This window comes from Mastomys coucha, unplaced genomic scaffold, assembly GCF_008632895.1.
Source record: "Mastomys coucha isolate ucsf_1 unplaced genomic scaffold, UCSF_Mcou_1 pScaffold21, whole genome shotgun sequence".
NCBI classification, from domain to species: Eukaryota; Metazoa; Chordata; class Mammalia; order Rodentia; family Muridae; genus Mastomys; species Mastomys coucha.
The window spans coordinates 15,983,090-16,004,990 of NW_022196904.1; the positions used below are offsets into that span (position 1 = coordinate 15,983,090).

Below are 21,901 nucleotides of genomic sequence, written 5' to 3' on the forward strand. Positions count from 1 at the left end.
CCTCTGGAGACACATGGCTCACTGCTGCCCTCCTGCCTCCAGGTCACAGTTAGCACTGTCAACCCCATCCACACTTCTGCCCACTCCAGGCCTACCCTTGAATCACAGGCTAGGGGGTCCCAAGAACAACCATATTTATTTACAAAATACACACCCCTTTCTCCTGGAATGCATTCCTGGGGGAGGCGGGAGTCAGGGTCTCACACATCTGAGACTTCAGGAGCACCTGGAGAGGTGGAACATGGGAGGGGTGCTGCCTCCACACCAGACCCACTGATGGTAGAACAAGAAATCAGGATACCACCTCTCCAGGGTCATGACCGCGTGTCCAGCCGGTTCATGTATTCCTGCAAAGCCTTCAGGCGGGCGTCTATTTCAGCCATGTCAGCTCCCTGGTAGTCGGAGCTGTACTCTGTAAATACAGAGGTGGGGGTGGGGACCATGAATGGCTAGTGTAGCAAGGACGAATAAACTGCCCTTGCTATCACCCCAACGGGTTCTGGGATGAGAGAGGGAGGGGACAGGAGGAACAAATATGGGATACCCTGGGCTCACCTTTGATGGGGACCCAGCCCCCAGAACTGGCCAAGTGTCTCTGGTGATTGTTGCATTCTCGAGTGGTAGACTTCTGGTGACAAGAAAGGCAGGAAAGGGGTCAGGCAACCCCTTCTACTCCTATCCCCCAAGTCCCACAGGAGTTCTGAATCTGAGGATATACAGGGCACCACTATATCAAGAGCCGAACTGGAAAAGCCTGAGGCAGAGAGGCTAAGCGGGCTCCCTGCGTCACAACAGAAGAGCCAAGTCTAAGGATCTGGCAATCATTTAAGACAACAATTTTTTCCCTTTTTTCTTTTGACACAAGATCTCGTGTACCCCAGGTAGGCCTCAAACTCACTCTGTAGCCAAGGCTGATTTTAAACTTTGAATCCTCCTGCCTCCACCTCCTGAGTGCTGGTTTGGCAAGCCTGGCAATACCACTGTACTCACTTTATATGAAACCCAGGGCCTTTAGCTAGAGGGATAGTCTACCAACTGAGCCACAACCTAAGTCCAAAACTTAAAACAACATACTATGGCCACTAAGGTTTTTGCCTACCAGGCACGGGGGCCCCAAACACCCTGCTTCAAGGGTCATTCTAGAGTCCCCTCTACAACCTGGTATCCGCAGGATAGAGAATCATAGACTATAGATGATGGTTCATCTTCTGTGGCTTAATATTACCCTCCCAGTCTCCCAGCCTGGGAATGAGCCTTACCATCTTGGACCCGCTCCAGGGTGTGGGGCTGGGTGGTTTCCCTCGGCCACGGCAGCGACGACTAGAAGAAAAAGAGGGTAATCAAAGGACCACAGAGCATCTCTGGTACCTCCCTCCTGACCCACTTCGTGGTTTTAAGACTTCAAACCTCCATCACCTAATTTCCCTGGAAAAATGATTGCTTCCACTGTTCCCAGGTACCCTTTCCAAAGTGTCCTTCCCTCGAGGCAAAGCATTACCTTCTGGAAACTGACTGGGAGAAATCCTCCAGCTCGCTGCAGGAGCTGACTGACGAGCAGCGGCTATGGAAACTGTCCACTAGGGGGAGACGAAGGGCGTGAGGCCCAGGAGCCTCATGGACCGCCCACCTCCCGCAACCACACCGGCTCTCCTAGCTGGTTACCCGAGGAGCTGCGGTTCCGGGAGCGGTTAGCTGCGTCCCCTCGGCCGGTCACAGCAGCAGCGGGCCGAGTCTGCTGAGACCATGAGACAGACGGACCGTCTCCGCTTCCTCCACTGCCCATTCGGTTCCGCTGCTGCTGCTGCTGCCTAGAAAACCAAAGACTAGGAATGTGCACCAACTAACTGCGGGGAATTAGAACCAGCCACAGCCAGAGTCGGTGGCCAGCCAGAGGTCACTTGGAGACGTTGATACGAGAGGGTGGGAAAAAACGATCAATGCACCCGAGGGGTTACAAGAGCAAAACGAGGTCAGGAGGGGGCAGGGCCAGGAGAGGGGGCTGAATCGGGGTGCAGGGGTAACAGGGACAAGGAAAGAAAGGAACAAGGGAGGAGATGGGAGCACAGGAAAGCAGAGTTAGGTGACCCGAGAGGTTACAGGAAATGGAGGAGGGGAGGTGGGGTGGGGAGTGAAGTGGGACCCCAGAGAAGAGGAGACAAGGCTTAGCTACAGGTAGGTGAGAGGTGGGAAGAGTCGGTAAGGACACCACAGAACAGAGGTGGGAAATTGGCGCTGACTTACTTTATCCTGATCTCTCTCTGCTTCTTCTCCTTGGCTTTCACAAAGGCTGTGGGGTCAAAACGAGGCGCACGACTACCTAGACGGTGTAGGGAGGAGGCTGGCTTGCATACCGGCTTGCATGCCTGTCATCCCTAGATCATTCATTCCACCTCCCCCACAGCAAGGCGGGTCGGTCACTGACCTGTGGGTGAGGGCGAGGGGCGTGCTGGCCGGCCACGACCCCGGGCCCCACGAGTGCTCTCCCGTGATGAGGAGCGAGTGGCCGCGCGACCACGGGAAGTGGAGCGCTCCCGAGACGATGAAGCTCGATCCTCCCTGACTGCAACCGGAGCCAGCAAGGTGCGTCTCCTGGGAGCACGGAGTCCACTGTCAGCTTCCCATCCACTAGCTTTACCCCCACTCTGGTGCCACATGCACCTCCTCTATCCCCTGAGATCCACATTTTATCTCCCCAAACACTGCCACCCAGCTCATGGATACCTTTCTAAGACCTTCTCCAAGTCCTTTTTCCAGGACCTGGCACTTCCCTACCTCCTTTTCCCCACCTCCCCACAGGCCACGCCTCTCACCCCCTTCGGTACAAGGCCAGCTCACTGTTGAGTGTCTTGAGCCTTGCACGCAGACTGCGCTCTGACGCCTTCACCTCCTCGAGCTGCAGAGGGAAACAGGGACCACCGAGTTCCAGAGCAGGCCGATGTCCACCACGGCGCCCCCTCCCTGCATCCTCCCTCTCACCTCCTTAGCCAGTCGGCGACAATCCTGGCTGCGGCGGGCAGCAGCCCGACCCCCGAGGCCACGCTCCTGCCGTAACTCCAGCTCTAGGCCCCTCACCAGCCCACGCAGGGACTCGGCCTCCTGGCGTGCTGCCCGCCCCGCCAGAGCCTCCTCTCGGGAGCGGCCCAGCTGCACCTCCAGCTCCCGCTTCTCGGACGCCAAGCGGGTCACCCTGCGAGGCGGGGGAGGGGAACTGAGCACTCTGTGAGCCCCTGCTCTCTGCTCCACAGATGGCAGTCCTCAAGCCCCTACAGGAAGGAGGAATGCAGTCCCCGGAGAGGGGTCTGTTCCTGTCAACTCCCTCAGAAGCGAGAAGTGTGCTGAAGCCACTTCACTTTCACCCATCCCCAAACAGGCACATCTACCCTAGTGACGTGGTGACCTGGCTAAAAGATGCCTGCAGCAAGCCTAGTCCAACTGACCTTGTTCCACCTCCAAGCCTTCCCTAGCCACATTTTCTATTTGCCAGCCAAAACTAACTGATTCAAGCGCTAGCTACCCTGCTTAAAGACCCTTAAGAAAACGCTACATACACAAGGCTTTCCTTCGCTGCTGCTTATAAATAGCAAGAAGCAAAGGTAACCAAGTGTCCAGGAACAGAACTAGTTGAATTTCCCTGCACATCAACTGAAGTGCCTCCATGAAAAGAAAGGAGAGCTGATTTTCACTATTTTACACAGTGTAGACTGAGATTCTTTTTTTTTTTTTTTTTTTTTTTTTTTTTTTTTTTTTTTTTTTTTGGTTTTGAGACGGTTTCTCTGTGTAGCCCTGGCTGTCCTGGTACTCACTCTGTACACCAGGCTGGCCTTGAACTCAGAAATCTGCCTGCCTCTGCCTCCCAAGTGCTGGGATTAAAGGTGTATGCCTCCACTGCCCAGCTTTACACAGTGTAGAATGTACCAAGTCCTCTTTGGAAAAAGAAATGAGAGGGGCTAAAAATGATCTGAGCTTGTTCGTTCATATTTTTAAAAACATAAATGGAAAACTTTCAAATAGAGAAGGGGCTGCCTATGGGGAGAGGGAAGGAACAGAGAGAGGAACTGGTCTTCTCTGGATGCATCCCTCTCTCCAGCTTTAACTGTGGAACTATGAAAATACTTTACTTAGGCTCTGGTTATATTGCCCAGGCTGATCTTAAATTTCTGAGTTAAAGCAATCTTCCTGCCTCAGGTGGTGGGGGGAAGGAGTGGACAATCAAATGTATATCAAAGGAAGAATAACACTGCAGAATTCTGAAGTAACTAGAATACAGCGTTTTATCAAGTGGGATACACAGATTCAGAGCAAAAGAGGCTGCAAAGAAATCTAACCTTTATTCCAAAGTCTCACTAATGATTGCATTGGTACTGTTCAGGATAAAGAAAATAACTGTTGGGCTGGAGAGATAGCTCAGCAGTTAAGAGCACTGGCTGCTCTTCCAGAGGTCCTGAGTTCAATTCCCAGCAACCACATGGTGGCTTACAACCATCTGTAATGAGATCTGATGCCCACTTCTGGTATGTCTGAAGACAGCTACCGTGTACTCATATAAATAAAATAAATCTTTAAAAAGAGAGAGAGAGAAGAATTGTTACTGAGACTGGAGGGATGGCTCAACAACGAACAGCTTTGGCTGCTCTTTCAGAGGACCCGGGGTTCAATTCACCCTTATAGCAGCTCACAACTGTCTTGTAACTCCAGTTCCAGGGGATCTGACACCTTCACACAGACAGGCATGCAGGCAAAGCACCAATGCACATAAGATAAAAATAATCATTAAAAAATTGTTACTTTCCTTGAAAACCATGATTTTTCTGCATCAGAGAAAACTGGACGTAAAATCAAGAAAAAAGTAAAAACAGTATATTTTTTTTCTAAAATTGTACTTGCCTTCTGGCTTTTTCCACTAAAAAAAAAATTCTAAATGCAACAACAGATCATGCTAATATTACCTCCTGATAAAATATATAAAAGATATTGGAAAAATAGTGGTAGACCACCCACCTAGTAACCCCAGTGAGGGGCTGGGGCCATGGCTCAGTAGTAGAACCCTTGCCTAGAATCCCCCAGTGAGGGGCTGGGGGCGAGGCTCAGTGGCAGAGCCCCTGCCATGAATCCTCCAGTGGGGGACTAGATTAGTAGTAGAACACTCACCTAGCATGCACAGGATCTGGGTCCCGTCTGGGACTTAAAAAACAAAAGGCTCCTGGGGCCCTTCCCAAAAGGATATGGAACCCAAAATGAACAAGTCCACCTGGCCAAAGACAACACCAATATGAAATCAAAATCCACTGCAATAAATGTATTAGGTCACATCTATGAATACTGCCTCCCCACCCCCTGCAACATGCCCAAAGATATCCATGGCCTTCTCCTGGAACCTGTGAACATTCCACTATTTGGCAAAAGTGACTTTTATAGATCTGCTATGAACAGTGAGATGGATTATCAGGGCACATCACAACCTGAGATTAGATACAGAAGTGGGGAGGGAATGTGACCACAGAGGCTCAGACCAGAGTGCTAGGACATACACCAAAGAACAGCTGCAGCTGCCAGGTGTTGGAGTGCCAAGAAAGGGATTCTCCCAAGGGCCTATGGGAGGATGGCCCCATGACACTGGCGCCAGTGCTGCAGCCCAGTGAACACCATTCCAGACACCAGCCTCCAGAGGGAGACAGAATACACTTGCAGTGGTTTTTCATTTGGTTTTATTTTTATTGCATTTATTTGTTTGCGTGTAGGCACAAGATACACCTGTGTGTCATAGCATTCATGTGGAACAGAGGGCAATGAGTGGGAATTAGTTCTCCCCCCATGTGGATCCCAGAGACTGGATTCAAAGCAGCAGGCTTGGTGGCAAGCACCTTTGCAGGGTGAGCCATCTCGCTGACCCCATCCAATGTTTCATTTTTGTTGTTGTTTTGTTTTGTTTTTTGAGATAGGGTTTCCCCTGTGTAGCCCTGGTTGTCCTAGAACTCTCTATAGCACAGGCTGGCCTAAAACTCACAGAGAACTATCGCCTGCCTCTGCATCCACAGTACTAGAATTAAAGGTGTGTGCCACTGTACCTAGCAACCTACTCCAATGTTTTAAGCTACCTTAAATGAGGAGAATGGGAGCCAACTCTATGTTCTGTCAGAGATGAGCAAAAAGAAAGAGTCAGCACTGATCACTTCTGGGGAAACACACTTCAGAGACATGCTTCTTTACTGCAGCCAGCAAGAGCTGCAAGAACTACGGACTTAGATCATCCCCACAGACAGCAGTCTAGCCAACACTCTCAAGAACTGACAAAATGTGCTGGCACACACCTTTGTTCACAGCGCTTGGAGGCAGAGACAGCTGGGTCTCTGAGTTCCAGGCCAGCCTGGTTTACAGAGTGAGTTCCAGACTAGCCAGGGCTACAAAGAGAAACCCTGTCTTATACAAGGATGGAAGGAAGGGAACAAGACAAGAGCAAAACATGGTGGACACCTATAATCTCAGTACTTGGGAGGCAGAGTCAGGGATTGCCTTGCCTAACTAGCAAACACATAAAAATAGTTTTGTTTTGTCTTTAAAGTAGGTATGTATACACACACACACACACAGAGTGAGCAAGGCACATCAGTAATCCCCACTCTCCGCCATGCCCTTCCTACCACCAGCCTCTGTAGAGCGGGCACTTGTCAGTGTGGCCCTTCTGCCTGGACCACCACCATGTGGAAGTTCCTTGTGGGAAGGTGGCAACACAAGTACTCAGAGCAGAGGGAAGAGGGCCAAAGGTCAAGATAAGCCTGGTCTGTCAGCAAGCCTTGGGCTTCAAGACAAAGAGGGACTGGCCGAGTCAGAACAGGACAGGGGGAGACACCACCGGCTCAGAGATTTCAAGGTGCCCTCTCCAGTACTATGGATGGGTAGAGGTCATGACCTTGTCGCCAATTTGGGAGGTGCATACAGGTATGGCCTAGATGGAGGATGAGGGCCCCAGCCCCCCACTGTGTCCTTCCTCCACCTCTGATCAGCGGCACCCATGGGGCCTTCTCCCCTGTATACTCCCTCTCTCAAGACAAGGCCACTCCTTTCTGGCAACATTTGGCACTCAGTCTGCACTAGCACCTATGTGCCAACAGTGCCAAACTTCTGGCTGCATCCAAGACATAGCCTGGCCATGTAACTTGCTCTGTGTCCTGCGAAAGTCCCCTAACATCTCTGAACTGGAACCTGGTGATAACAGCAATGTCTGCCTCATAGGATGTGTCTGCTGTGAGGTAAATGCTTTCTGAGTCCTATGGATCCACACATGTGCACAAACCCTCACACAGACACAATACATAAGAAAATAAATCTTTGAAGAATAATATGGGGACTGAAATGTGACTTGGTTAGATAACATCCATGATGCTCTGGGTTCAATCCCCAGCCAATCAGGAGTTCAAAGTCATCCTTGACTACAGAGAGTTTGAGGCCAGTCTTGAATACCTAAGATCTTGTCTCAAAAGAAAGAAAAAAGGGGGGATCAAAAAGATGGCTCAGTATGCTTGCCTGGCAACCTGAATTTGACCCCTGGAAGCCATGTAAATATAGGAGAAAACTGACTCCACACACATGCCATGGTATGTGTACCTAAAAACATACACGCACCCATCATGCATATGATACACAATAAACATAATTAATTTTTTTAATGTCACTAGTTCTCCTAAAAGAATTGGCCATTTCCAGGTGGAGACCAAACCCTTGCCTAGAGATGACAGATCACAGCAGGAGTCAGCAACAATGCCAGAAGCCTCCAGGCTCTTCCTGCTCCCACCACAGTCCCATCTGCCTCGAGGACTCTGCACATGCTACTTGGTCTACCTAGCACACTCTTCCTAACTCCTTCGCCTAACCCACCTCACGACCGGAAAGGTCCTGGTCACAACTCCCTTTCTGCCGCCTCCTCACCTCATCCCATCCAATAACGTGTTCATGTGGTTATTGTTAACATCCACTTCCCCTGGGCTAGGTACCCCAGGCAGAGAACCAGGCAACACCAAGAGGTCAGGGTGTAGGCTATTCAGGCCACCCTTCCAGCCTGCCGTACATCACCTTTGCTGACGATGCTTCTGCTTCTGAACCTCTTTCTGGGACACCCCTCCCCAAGCCCTCCATATGCTGAATCTTCATCTGTGTATCTCCCTCACTGGCCGAGAGGCCCAGGAAGACAGAGCCAGGGCTGTCAATCACTGCTGAATCCCCAGCACCCAACAAAAGGCAGAGAAAGGAAGGGCTCAGAAGGAAGACAGCCACAGTGTTCCCAAGGAAACAGATGATGGGCAGTGCCTGTCCTGTCCACCACACTCCAACCCACCACAACACCCCAGACTCACTGCTCCCTCAGGTGCCAAATCTCCGTCTCCCGAGCATCCTGGCCGCCATTAAGCCCTCGAAGGTGACCCAACTCCTCCTTCAGTGAGCGGATGATGCCCTGCAGGACCACGGGGTCAGGCTTGCCCTGGTACGGGAGGGGCAGCGGGTAGTGAATCCTGAGAGAGGGGATCAGAACCGTGGCATCTCAGAGGCCAAGATCCACCCACCTGAGAGCACAGGTCTGTGAGCCAAAGAACACAAGCACTCACAGTCCCCAAGAGACACTGTCTCTCTGTGTAGCCCTCGCTGTCCTAGAATTTTCTACGTAAGTCAGGCTGGCTTCAAAAATAACAGGTCTACCTGCCTCTTCCTCCTGAGTGCTGGGAAAGTGGTTAATTCTAGGTTCTTTGTCCCACACACCATTGTGCCAAGTCATTCAAGTCCTGGTGCCTCTGAGTTTCTGCCTCCAGGATTCTGAGAACACCTGGCTGGACAGTGCTGTCTGACTGTCCTGTCATGCCTGCAGGGCAGGCACTGTCACATGATTTCTACAGGAAGAGCTATCTTCAAGCACAACCCAGCGCAGCCTCTCCCAGGAAGACAGTGGCTGGCCTGAGCTAGGTCAGCCCTGAGCCGGGGCCCCACCATACAGCTCCCATGGGACTGCCAGCTTCCTAGTCACCAGCCCAGGACACACAGACCCTGCTGCCCAGCTACTCAAGAGCCATTCCTGGCTAGGTGTACTTGCCCCATCCTGTAATATCAGCTCTCAGGAGGCTGAGGTAGGAGAACTGCCATGAGTTTGAGGCCAGGCTGGACTACATAGTAAGACTCTCTCTTTAAAAATAAAGGTGGAAGGCACAGAATGACTAGCGAGATAGCTCAGTATTTAAAGCACTTGCTGTTTTTGCAGAGGTCCCAAGTTCCATTCCCAGCACCCATAATTTAACTCCAGTCCTAGGGAATCTAATATCCTCTTCTGGCCTCTGCAGGCACTACAAACTGGTGTTGTATGGACATATGTACAGGCAAAACATCCATACACATAAAATAAGAGATTTTTAAAACTTTTTAAAGGGAAAGGGCTTGAGAGATGGCTCAGCAGTCAGGAGTACTGGCTGCTCTTACAGAGGTCTGGGTTCAGTTCCCACTACATGATCACTTCTAGGTCAACTGCAAGAGATCTGCTGAGGGTAGCCCTGTTCCTTCTTCTTCTCACGCCCCTAACAGGAACTGCAATTTGGATGTCTCACTGTGTGAAAAACGATTATGTTTAAAGCACTTGAGGGTGTAGCTCACGGGCAGAGCACTTGCCTACCATGTACAAGGTATGGTCAACTGCTGAAGTAAGGAAACAGGTACTGACTGTTCTGTCACCTGCAGCCAGTCACAACAGTAAAGTGACACAGAGTCCAGACTCTGCAGGAAAAGTAAAATCATTCCAGGCACCTGGCCCTGGTGCTCCTCCCACCCCTGCCACCAGCCTGGGCCCTGAGCCAGCCCCCGTGCCCACCTGTCAAACTCCACGGAATAGATGAGGATGAGGTAGCGTTTGGAGTTGAGCTGGGCTGACCTGGGGGCCAAGGCGCCTGGGCGACCCCCCAGCTTGCGGCTGCGCAGAGACTCCAGGTCTGTGTAGGTGAGCAGGTCCAGGGTGACAGACTCACTGCTCTGTGGGAGAGGAGAAAGGGAGATGCCACCCTGGGACCACAGCCACCCACCCAGACACTGTGCCGGGTCACAGGGTGCCTGAGGTCCTGACAAGGAAGCTGGTAGGCGTGACACTGACCCAGGACAGGCACGAAGACATGACTGGAGGAACACCCTGGAGAAAACCGAAGTACCAAAGCACCTCACACCTGGGACTCTGTAGAGCTAGCAGACACATGCAGGGGCATGAGGCCAGACCATTCTCCTAAGAGAAACAGCACATGCTCTTCCTGCTGCGCACAGCCACACTAACAAGGCCAAGGAACCAGTGAGTCCTGACCCCTCAGCAGAAATTCAGCCGAAGCCTGCTCCAGGAGCAGTAGCACATGCCTGTCTTCTCAGCACTGGGGAAGTGGAGGCATGAGGTCAGGAGTTCAAGGTCATCCTCAGCCACATAGCAAGTATAAAGTCAGCCTGAGCTACATGAGAGAAAGGGAAAGAAAAGACAAGATGGAAAGATGGAAAGAAAAGAAAGAGAAAGAGAGAGAAAAAAAGGAAGGAAGAAAGAAAAGAGGAATGGGAAATAGAAGGGGGTCAGGAAGAAAGGAATCAAGCCAGTGACAGCAAAAGATGAAATGGGCCAATATTTGGGTTTTCTGAGTAACTCAAACAGTCACTTCCCACACAGACAAAGCACAGCATTACGGAGTAGTGCAGATCACACATCCCATGCAAAGTGCAAGATTCATCAGTGGGGTTTTGTGTGGTTTGGGATTGAGGTGCTTTCTACTTTTGGGGGGATGGGGTCACATGTAACTCAGCTGGCCTTGAACTCACTTTGTAGCTAAGGATGGCCTTCTCATCCTCCTGCCTCTACCTCCCCTGTGCTGAGATGACAGGCATTCAATAGGAGCCACTTGATGAGGTGGCCAGTGCCCCTGGCGACTGACTTTCCAGGAGCTATCTATACCCGTGCATTTCAGTGTGCTAGTGTAGACAAGCACTCCACCATCTGAAAAACGTTAGTCAGGGGACTAGAGGCATAATGGTTCAAAGATTAAGAGTCCTGCCATGCTTCTAGAGGACCTGAGCTCGATTCCCAGCATCCACATCAGGCAGTTCACAGCCTGTTATTTAGACTATTGTAAGCTATCCTGTGTGGGTGGTGGGAACCAACCTGTGCCCTTTGCAAGAGCAGGAAAGTCTCTTAACCACTGAGCCATTTCTCCAAAATACTGTGGTTGGGCTCAGTTGGTAGCATGCTTCCCCAGCATGCACAAAACCCTGGGTTCCAGCCCAGCACCACATATGCAAGTCCACAATGCTGCCTTGACCTGTAGTCCAGGTACTGGAAGACAGAAGCAAGAAGATGAGGAACTCAGGGTCACCCCTGGCTACACAGTAAGCTCAAAGGGGTCTAGGGCAGCCTGGACTACATGTCATGAGACAATGTCTCAAAAAATAGGAGTGCCATGAAAATGTACACCTGAAAAAAAAAAGTACTTCTAATATAAACTTTATTGCACATTTTATTTAATAGTATTAGTGTGTGTCATGCACCCATGCATGCAAGTGTATGCTTTCATTCTTGTGCCACATGTGGAAGTCAGAGAACAACTCTCAGTATTCTGTTCTATCCCTCCACCAGGTGGGACCTGGGGATGGACCTCAGGTGGCCAGCCCGCCACCTTTTTACCTGCTAGGCCAGCTCACCAGCCCTCACCAATATCTTAACAAGAACAGTGGAGTGGCCCTTCCTCTCTTCTTTACATTTCCCTGGGACCTGAGTCTATTTTCTTTTCTATTCTGGCTTTAGCATTTATTTTCCTTTTTGTTTTGGGAGGGGAGGAGGTATGTATGTGTGAGTGCAAGTGCCCTCAGATGTCAGACGGGGTCGTAAGAACCACTGTGGAGGAAGGTACAAGCAGTTGGAGCTGCCTGAGGTGCATGCTGGGAACTGAGCCTGAGTCCTCCAAAGAGCAGCAAGTGCTCTTACCTTGCCATCGCCCCAGCTCCCCGCAACACTGCTTCTTTTATCATTTTGAGGCCAGACTGGCCTCAATCTCACTAGTAGGCAAGGGAAACCTTAAACGTTCATCCTCTAATGGTCACCACTTAAATTCTGAGATTACAGGCATACACCACCATGGCAGATCATGAGGTGCTAGTGATCTCATCAGAAGCTTTAGCCACACCCCCAGCAATACATCAGTTTTTTTGTGTGTGTGAGAGTAACTGGCACCAGAATCAGACCCACTGGTATGTGCAAAAGAAGCTCTGAAGAACAAGCACCCTGCATGCATCAGGTAGCCATCCACAGTTTCACACCCCAGACTCTGAGTAACAGAAACCTCCCCATCCCTGAAACTGGTCCTTACCTGGGTGAGGGCCGACTCCAACATGTTACAGAAAATGCTGAACTGTTTAAAGTTCCCCGTCTTATGAGTCAAGTCTTCAATGACTGGGTGGAAAGAAAAGTTCCTCCTGAGGTCTGACCACTTGCCCAGCACAAAGGCAATAAATATGCTCAAGTTCTCCAGCTCTGCCTACCCCCTGTTGTCTCTGGCCAGATCGATGGGACCAACACTCCCGCCCCACCTTGAAGAGCTTCGGAAGAGGCAAGAGCACGCACAACTCAACTCAGCCTCAGCTTTGGGAGGAAGCTGACCTGGGGGAGGGGAGGGGGAGGGGGGAAGGGAGCCCACCCCCCCAGCAGGCACACTCACAGTTGGCATCAAACTCTCCACGCCACTGGTCAGCTGTCATCCGGTCCTCCACCTCCACCTCCAGTACCTGCCCAGAAACCAGCACCCGCACAGCATGCTCCACTCCCCGGAAGATGTAGTCCACCTGCAGGCCAGCTGGCTGGTCCATGGCCAGGGTCCTGAAAATAGGGACAAGGAAGAGACCTAGAAGCACGCCTGACGTCTACAGAGGCCAAAAGACAGTGTTGCCTCTGGAACTGGAGTAACAGACAGTTGGGAGCTGCCATGTGGTTGCTGGGAATTAAACCAGGTCCTCTTGAAGAGCAGCCAGTGCTCTTGGTCTTTCGAGACTGGGTTCCACCCTGGCTCAGAACTTAGGCTTCTCCTCTCTCAGCCTCCCAGGTGCTGGGATGGCCACACTCAGCACAGTTCTTTGTCCTTTATATGCTGTTATCCAGCTTAACCCTCACGAATAGCTCTGGTTGGAAAGCACCATTTTTAAATTCATCTTTCAGACAAGGAATGAGGCTCAGAATAGTGAACGCATCCTCCAGAGATGAACGGTAGATCCAGGAATGGACTCTGCTCTGCATGATGGTGCACACTAGCCAGCTATCCCAGCACTCAGACAGGCAGAAAATGTTGCCAAAAGTTTGAGGCCGGCCTGGGTTGCACAACAAGATCCCAAAACAGAAACCCTATCCCAAAAACAAAATGCAGCAATACCACTTTAGGTTTTTGTTTTTTGTTTGGTTGGTTTTTTGTTGTTGTTGTTTTTGGTTTTGGTTTTGGTTTTTGGTTCTTCAAGACAGGGTTTCTCTTGTATAGTCCTGGCTGTCTTTGAGACAGGGTTTCTCTGTGTAGCCCTGGCTGTCCTGAAACTCACTCTGTAGACCAGTCTGGCCTCGAACTCAGAAATCCACCTGCCTCTGCCTCCCAAGTGCTGGGATTAAAGGCGTGCGTCACCACTGCCCCACCAACTATAGGTTTTTAGTGGCAGTTGTGGTGGTGGCTTTGGCTTTGCTGTTATTGTCTAGTTTGGTTTGGTTTGGTTTGGTTTAGTTCTGGAATAGGTTTGGAGAAAACAAACACAGCCATGTTGGCTTGGGACTCTGGTTTCTGGAACAATTTTTAGTGGAGGACTTCATAAAATCTGGAAGCCCCTAGCAATTATGCGTCCACTTCCTAGGAGTTCTGAAGCTTGGAGTATTAATCTCTGCCCCCACCCAGAGACCTCAGCCCCGCAGAGCAGTAAGCTGCAGCATCTGCCACCAGAGCACAGGGTAGCCACCAGAGCACAGGGTAGCCACCAGAGCACAGGGTAGCCACCAGAGCACAGGGTAGCCACCAGAGCACAGGGTAGCCACCAGAGCACAGGGTAGCCACCAGAGCACAGGGTAGCCACCACAGCAGTTTACTAGAGAGTTGGAGGTGGGACTCCTGGGGAGCTGTGCTCAAGGTACAGCTCCCTCATCCTCACTGTCAAACTGACCTTGCCCTCCACTCTACATTACCTGGTTCACACAGCCCCGCCCAGCATCCGGTGACCACTCCCACCACCTAGGTCCCAGTGCACACCTACACTCCATCCCATCCACTCCATCCCATCGCCTCTTGGAGGCTTGGAAACTGTCCCTTAGCTACTGCCAGGCAAGAACTCCACAAACCAGGCCTCCACTCTGGCCAGCTCCCTCCTTAGCCCCATCTCCCAACACCCACTCTTCTCCTGTGCACACCTCCACTTCCTATCGCTTGTGCTGCGGTGTATGGTGGACACCAGCCCCTCTATCTGCATTGACCCATACTTCAGTCTATTCTCCCACATGGGGGAACCAGCGCACTGCTTCTCTCCATTGCCCTCCACCTCCACATTCTCCTAAGACCCTGTCCCCTGAATTTTCTGTCTCAATTGTCATGTCCCCTTTTATTCCACTTCAATTCTGCCCACAACATCAAAGTTCTATCCCACACATACACCATTTTCTGCCTGTATTCCATTTTCCTGTATTTTATCTGAATTCTGCCCAAACTGTACCTAACGCCCTCCCCCACCCACAGGCATGCACATTTCCCACCTCTCTTCCCCCAGCAGCCCTCCCCACCTTTGGGACTATCCAGGCCCAGTCCCTTTCACTCCCTTGAGACTCCCTCCCTCTACCTGCTCACACCATCCTTGCTAAAGGACCCAGAAGTTCATCCTGGTCGCTGACTTCCAGTCTGCCCCAAGTCTCTCCTGGCTCCTTCTTCTAAGCCCTTCTGATCAGTATCAAGGGGAGGCAGGGCTCTACCCTTACCAGCCCTTGACATCGCATCCCAACATTACCCACACTTGGGACACCCCTTGACCCACTTCTGCCACAAATTCTTGAGGCTGCTCTCATACAGACTAACAGTCTCCCAGCCTCCAGCTCTCTCCTCAGCATCTTTCACTAAGGGAATCTCAATATCTTTCCCAGGGCTACAGGTCACTGCCCCTGGACCCTCCTCCCAAACTGTGCTCCAAAATTTCAGTAGGAAAGAGAACCCTCCACAGTGGGCTCGCCACAGCACTATACCCACCATCCCCAGCCCACCCTAGGCTGTCTGTCCACAAATCACTTCACACCCCTACCCATCTCTAGCTGTAGCACTGTGCCACATAGCCTGACCTCCACCCCACTCTGAGTTGCCCCCCCAACTCTGGATGAACATGAGCTGGCCTGAGCTCTCTCCATCTTCACCTTGTTCTTCCCCAACATATACTGATGCCTTCCACTGACCCCCAGGAGTCATAACAACAAAAGCCCTTCAAGCCACTGAACATAGTTTCTCTGCCTTCTGCTAAAATCAAGTGTAGGACACCCCATAATCTAGACCATTACAGTGTACCCTGCAGCTTCCCAGCACACCCAGGATGTACCCAAAACACACTTACCAACTCAATGTCTCATCCTAACTCTACTACTCTGGTAACATTGACTCACAGGCTTTGACTCAGCATGGCTTATGCCTTACGGTCAGAGCTGCACGCTGGGAACTCATAGGTTCAGATCAAAGCTTCTCACTCACTCCTCAGTATGCCATAGGTAAGGTAATTGCCATTTTGTGCTAAAGTGAACTGAACATAAAGCCAGGCATGGAGTCAAAGGCCTGTTAGCAACAGGCTGGAAGGTATACACACACACACACACACACACACACACACACACACATATTACAAAAAACTTGGGACAAGAGCACTGACCTTGTAAACTGTTATGAGGACTGAGTTAGTCAACCTGTAAGGTGTCTGGCACTTCCCCTTACCACCCACTCTTTGCTGACAGCCCAAAGGCCACGTAACCTTCATCCCCAAAGCCTGCAAGCATGGCTCAGCAGAAGACAGCTAGCCTGCCTAGAATGCACAAGTGAGAGACTAGGGCCATGGCAGTTAACTCTAGCACAGCACTTTCTCCACCTATGTGTTCTTCAGGAGCCCAGCAGTGGACAGATCTGAGGAAGTCCAAAGAAATAAACAAAGGATCTAGTGGCTCTGAAAGAGACAAAGTAAATCCAGGTGACTGGACGAGCAGCCAGCAAGGCCTCACGAAGCCCCCATCTTGCCTGAGACCCTTGGCAAGAGTGGGGAAATCACTCAGACATCTGGGGGAAGCCAACCCAGGAGGAAGGCAAAACAGTGGTATAAAGCATGTATTTGCTACGTCCAAAAGACACTGAGACCTTCATGGTCCCAATAGTGCAAGCAAGGCATTTCCAAAGGTGTCTAAGGTGGGATTGTAGAGAGGGAGGAGGACAGAGTTCTAAGTACCTGGAGATCCTGTGAGCAGGTGAGGCCTAAGGAAGAGCAGGTAGGATGTAGGAGGGGTTAACAGAGGAACACAGGATTTGACTTTTTGCTTGCTTGCAAAGAGATCTCATAGAACCTAGGCTCAGCTTGAATTCCTGATCCTTCTACCTCTACCTCCCAAATTCTGGGATTACAGGTGCTCATCACCACACCTGGCTTTCACAGAGATGGGCACCAAAGCCAGAGCTTCAAGCAAGCTAAACAAACACTCTCCTAACTGTGCAAAATCCCTTGCCATCCATCCTAATCCTAACTTTTTTGAGATAGTCTCACCATGTGTGTGTGTGCGTATGCATTTTTTTTTAATGGGAGGGAGTCCCTGAGAAGAAGGACCCACCAGGCTGAACAGGGACACCAAAGAATCGTTTGGGGGCAACTGCATGTCAGCTAGACTTCCAAGCAAAGAAGAGCTGGCTTTTGGATATAGCGTGGAGTTCAGGGCAGAGATGGATACTGGAAAGAGACATCTGGGAGACACTACTGGGTAAACAGGGTGAAGGAAGTGGTATAGAAAAAGTGACTGCACAGAACATGAAATATGGACATGAAAGGGCTAAAGAACTCGCCCAAAGCCATAATGATTTTAGTAGTGGGTCCCAGAGTCAAACTCAAGCTTTGCCGGGGCTCAAACCTGGGCAAACAGATACCAGAGCCCACACCCTCTTCTCTTGGTTGGTTTTAAGACAGGTCTCCCTATGTAAGTAAAGCGAACCTCAAACTCATTCTGTAGCCCAGACTGACCGCAAACTGCCAGTCCTTCCCCCTGAGCTCCCTAGTCTGGGGATTACAAGTGTGTGCCACTTCAGGGTTTATCATGAAGTCTCAGGGCTCATTCTGAGGGGCTGTCCAGATGACTCAATGAGTCAAGCTTCCTGCTGTGCAAACCTAAAGAGCCGAGCTTGACCCCTAGATGGAAGGAGGTGGAAGGAGAGAACTGACTCCACAGTGTTGTCATCCGACCTCCACAGCCATGTAGCTAGCTACTTTGTGGGTTCTTCTTTTCCCCACACTTTATCGCCCAGTTTCACCCCCTTAACGCTAGATAGGAGAGAAACAAGGATAGAGGGGAGAGAGGAATTAGGAAAATCCCTGAATTTCTTTCCTTTTGTTTCTTCTTTGACCGTGGCTACTAACAAGCCACAAGCAACCTTCCTAAATGGCCAACAGCCCCATACACATACATGTACATATACACGTACACACACAGGCACACATGCTTCTTGGGGGCCCTAGCCTTTATATGCTCTCTAAAAAGTTCCCACAATTCCAAACGTCACACCATCGAAAAGAATTATCTGCAGCTGGCAAAACCACACTTCTGCTAGAGCAAGCGGCGAATCCTAGTAAGCTTCAGACAGTCCCAAACAGGTACAACTGGGATTAAAACGAAAACATATTCTTATAATATTTCTGTGTTTTTTAAAGGTACCAAAATTCCAAAACTGTCACGACACACCCAACCTGTGATATGAAGCTCTCCCCCTACCCCATCACACACTTGTGTGAACACACAGTAATTTCTATGCGTTCAAGGACAAAGTGAGACACTGTCTCAAAAACAAAACATAAAACTCATTCTTGAGTTCAGCAGTAGTGGTAGAACTACTGACTAACATGCATAAGTTTGTTGTCTAGCACTGCAAAGAAAGCGGGGAGAGTTAAAAGTGATTTCATGAAAAATAACTTGCTCAGAGCCTGCACACAGTAAACGCCTCTTGTCCATAGGGTAGGAACACACCCTCAACCCTGAAGAGCTCCTGCCCTGTCTTCACCTGACCCCATCCTCCAAACCAACTCAAGTTCAGAACCTACGGCGGCATTTCGAGGACCACCCTCCTCGCACCTTGTGGGGTGTAATATATATAAAATAAAGCTCTACCTCACAAGCTCTAGCGCAGTATTCGGTAAGGGACCTCTAAGTTCTAACCGCGTATCTCGCGAGCGACAACATGGTGCATTAAAGACCCGGTGAAATCTCCAGCTTGCATAGGTTCTGGCATCCACCTGCGTGAAAGGATCCGTCTCCGGGAACTCCCCACTGCCCGCGCCTGGAGCCCGCGCCTAGAGCCCGCGCCCGCACCCGCGTACTCGCGGTTCACCTCCACGGACTCCCTCTTCACGAGCGGTTCAACCGCCGAAGTTTCAGCTCCGCCCACATCCGGCCTTCTCACTTCTGATTGGTCTGGCCTTACAGGCAGCCATGTTTCCATAAGTCAAAAGCGACGCCCGTCACTCTGTCCCGCCCCCATAGGAGAACCCGCCTTCCGAAGTTCACAATTGGTCTATTTGGAAGAGGCGTTCCTAACACGTACGAGGAGACCGCCAAGGTATATGTACTTTTTCCAATAATTATTGGATAGTTGTGCTGCCGATCATAAGAAAAAGGTGGTCCCTCGGAGTAGACGGAGGGAGGATCCCGGAAATAGCATTTTAACTCCGCCTACCACACCCCAAACCCCACACCCCAGCAAGGCAGGCCGCGCCCACAGAGAAGGAAGGGGCGGAATAGAGTGTGGAACAAGTTCAGAGGGAGGTCCTGGCCTCCAAGTCCGGAAATTTAGAGGATATTCTCCACTGTAAGGACAGTTGAGCTTTCTCAGAGGTCAGTGTGTGCCTAAGTATACACTTGCTAGACTTGGCTTTGTCAGTGCGTGCGTGATAAAACCTCAAGTGGCCCAAGCTGGTTTCCAACACCCTATGCATCCTTAAACTCCTAATCCTCCTGCCTCCACCTCCCCAGTACTGGGATTACTGGAGTTGTACTACCATGGCTGGCATGACATTGCCTTCATCAAAGCTCAAATAACACAGCAAAGTAAGAGTTATTTTTTAATAGTTTTAGATTTATTTATTTTATATATATATATGAGTTTTATGCCTGCATGTATGCCTATGAACAATGCGTGTGCCTGGTGCCTGCAAAGGTCAGAAGACGGCATCAGAAGACTCGGACTGTAGTTACAGATGGTTGTGAAGCACCTTATGGATGCTGGAAACTGAACTCTAGGTCCTCTAGAAGAGCAGCCAGTGCTCTTTTTCTTTCTTTTGCCTCAGCCTCCTGAAGTTGTTTGAAACAAATATCTCACTCTATAGCTTTGGCTGGCCTGAATGTCACTATATAGATCAGGTTATCCTCCAGCTCACCGAGTTCCCTATACCTCTGCCTCTACCTGCTGAGTTCTGGGATTAACGGCACATGCACCATCGCATCAGGCTAGAGTAGTTTACTTATTTATTAGATTACACTTTCTTCATTTGTGTGTTTGTGTTAGGGTGCATGTGCCACAACCACAGCACCTGTAACCCTATTCCTAACAAAACGACAGGTACCAGGCTTTCACTGGCCAACCTGCCTAGCCACTCAGTGAGCTCCTGGTTCAATGACAGATCTTGTTCTCAAAAAAAAAATAAGGTGTGGAGACCTTGAGGAAGACATGCATATTCACCTCCAGGTTGTGCATGGGCAGACAAAGGCTCAGTGGTAGAGCCCCTGCCTAGAATCCCCCAGTGAGGGGCTGGGGGCGTGGCTCAGGGATAGAGCCCCTGCCTAGAATCCCCCAGTGAGGGGCTGGGGGCATGCTCAGTGGTAGAAAAGGCTTAGAAGAAGACTCTGACAGCAGACCAGATGCCTGGAAGAAGCAGAAACCAGCCAAGTTGCCTGGAAAAGGTTTAGACCACAGCCCCTTGGAAAGGGCACTCTCCAACATGCTGAGCTGCCTGCAGGCTGTGCAGTGTGCCCCAGGATTCCAGCTCTGATGCCCTGTCACCCATACTGAAGTGGGCTGTTTGGTGATGGAGCTGTCTTTGAATTTCTGCTCTTAAAAGAAGCCCTAATAAAACTCATTGTTCACCAAGTTAGACTTTGGTGGTACCTGTTCTTTGATCCTATCTAGGGTGAGTAGACATGTGTGTTGCATCTCCCTAGGAAAAGTTTTCTCACAGAACATCTTCACATGCACACGTTTGTGTACTGATACCATATACATACATACACAATATTATCCTTGTATTGATGACTATCTTGAATTTTTAAGATTTATTTATTTATTTATTATATGTAAGTACACTGTAGCTGACTTCAGACACCCCAGAAGAGGGCATCAGATCTCATTATGGATGGTTGTGAGCCACCATGTGGTTGCTGGGATTTGAACTCAGGACCTTTGGGAAGAGCAGTCAGTGCTCTTAACCACTGAGCCATCTCTCCAGCTCCTGAATATCTTGAATATTGATGTATTATTCTACAGCAATAAAATAATCACATAACCCAGCAATTCTATCCCCAGGTTTGCACCCAAGAAAACTAAAAACAGATGGACAAATACTGATACGTGAATGTTCACCACAGCAATATTCATTGCAGCCACAATATGTACAGAGCCTGAACAGACATCAAAGGATGAACAAGTGGACAATATGTGATATATCTTTACAATGGAATATTATTCACTCATAAAAATGGAATACTGATTTATGCCTCAGCATGGCTGAATCTTAAAAACATGATGCTATGTGAGTGATGTCACACACACACAAAAAAAAAAGGTCACATAATCTATGAGCCCATTATATGACATGTCTAGAGCAGGCAAGTCCATAGAGACAATAGGTGGTTTATTGGTACCAGGTACTACAGGAAGGCGGTGTTAAAAATGCCTTAGAACTAGATAAAGGTGGAAACTGAACAGCATTGTAAATGTGATCCAATGCTTCTGGTTCATGCACTTCAAGATGATTAACTTCATGTTATGTAAATTTCACCTCAACAAAACAATTTAAGCAAAGGACTAAGAAAGAACTCAAATGAGAAGTGATGGTGGCTTTTTCAGAGGTGGGTACTGTGGAGGTGGCAAGAGTGGTTAGAAACCGCATGTGTTCTCAAGGTAGCAGTGGCAGAATTCACTAATTGATCCCATGGCGCATGTGCAAGAGAGGGAATGAGGAGAGGCTAAAGTGATTCTGAAGGTTTTTTTGAATCAGGAAAGTAGCTGTCAAGCTGAAATTTCCACTTAGTGAGATGAGAGGAAGCTGGATGGCTGGGCAGAGCAGGGATACTGGCTGTGGAGACGTGGGGAGGGCTGGGGCTATCTCATAGACTTCCATTGGAATCCCAGGAGTAAAGTGAGGATTACAGTTCAGGAGTGAGGTCCAGCCAAGGGGGTGGGGGGTAAAATAGAGATAATCAAGGATACACTGACTAGATTACATAGATGATAGGTACTACTCTATAGAGATATTAACATGTGACAGGTGAGACAGACTGATGGTAAGTGATAGCTAAGAGAATAGATAGATGATAGATGGGATAGGTTATAGATGATTGATAGATAACAGATTATATAGCAGATACAGGAGATAATTGATAGATGGTAGAATATATAATAGAGATAAA

At 49.8% G+C, this 21,901-nt stretch overlaps 1 protein-coding gene and 1 long non-coding RNA gene across 4 annotated transcripts; one reads left to right on the forward strand and one right to left on the reverse strand.

The window, feature by feature from the left end:
- Positions 1-117: 117 nt before the first annotated feature.
- Positions 118-18,654, reverse strand: Ccdc61 (coiled-coil domain containing 61). 3 transcript variants are annotated; one of them, XM_031385503.1, is made up of 14 exons: positions 18,514-18,654; positions 12,705-12,862; positions 12,357-12,439; positions 9,842-9,999; positions 8,349-8,504; positions 2,977-3,187; positions 2,811-2,893; positions 2,423-2,589; positions 2,242-2,317; positions 1,663-1,808; positions 1,499-1,577; positions 1,260-1,320; positions 556-628; positions 118-412 (listed from the first exon to the last, which is right to left on the reverse strand). In XM_031385503.1, exons 2-14 carry the CDS (start codon positions 12,850-12,852, stop codon positions 315-317), a joined length of 1,539 nt encoding a protein of 512 aa, XP_031241363.1. In that variant the 5' UTR covers positions 12,853-12,862; positions 18,514-18,654; the 3' UTR covers positions 118-314. The 3 variants fall into 3 exon arrangements, with proteins under 3 accessions (XP_031241363.1, XP_031241362.1, XP_031241364.1); XM_031385502.1 differs by having other exon boundaries at positions 18,389-18,654; XM_031385504.1 differs by having other exon boundaries at positions 18,598-18,633.
- On the forward strand, positions 1,887-3,510 carry LOC116101728. The gene is made up of 3 exons (XR_004122907.1): positions 1,887-1,969; positions 2,402-2,580; positions 2,797-3,510. It is a non-coding gene; the product is annotated as an uncharacterized LOC116101728 (long non-coding RNA).
- Positions 18,655-21,901: the final 3,247 nt, after the last annotated feature.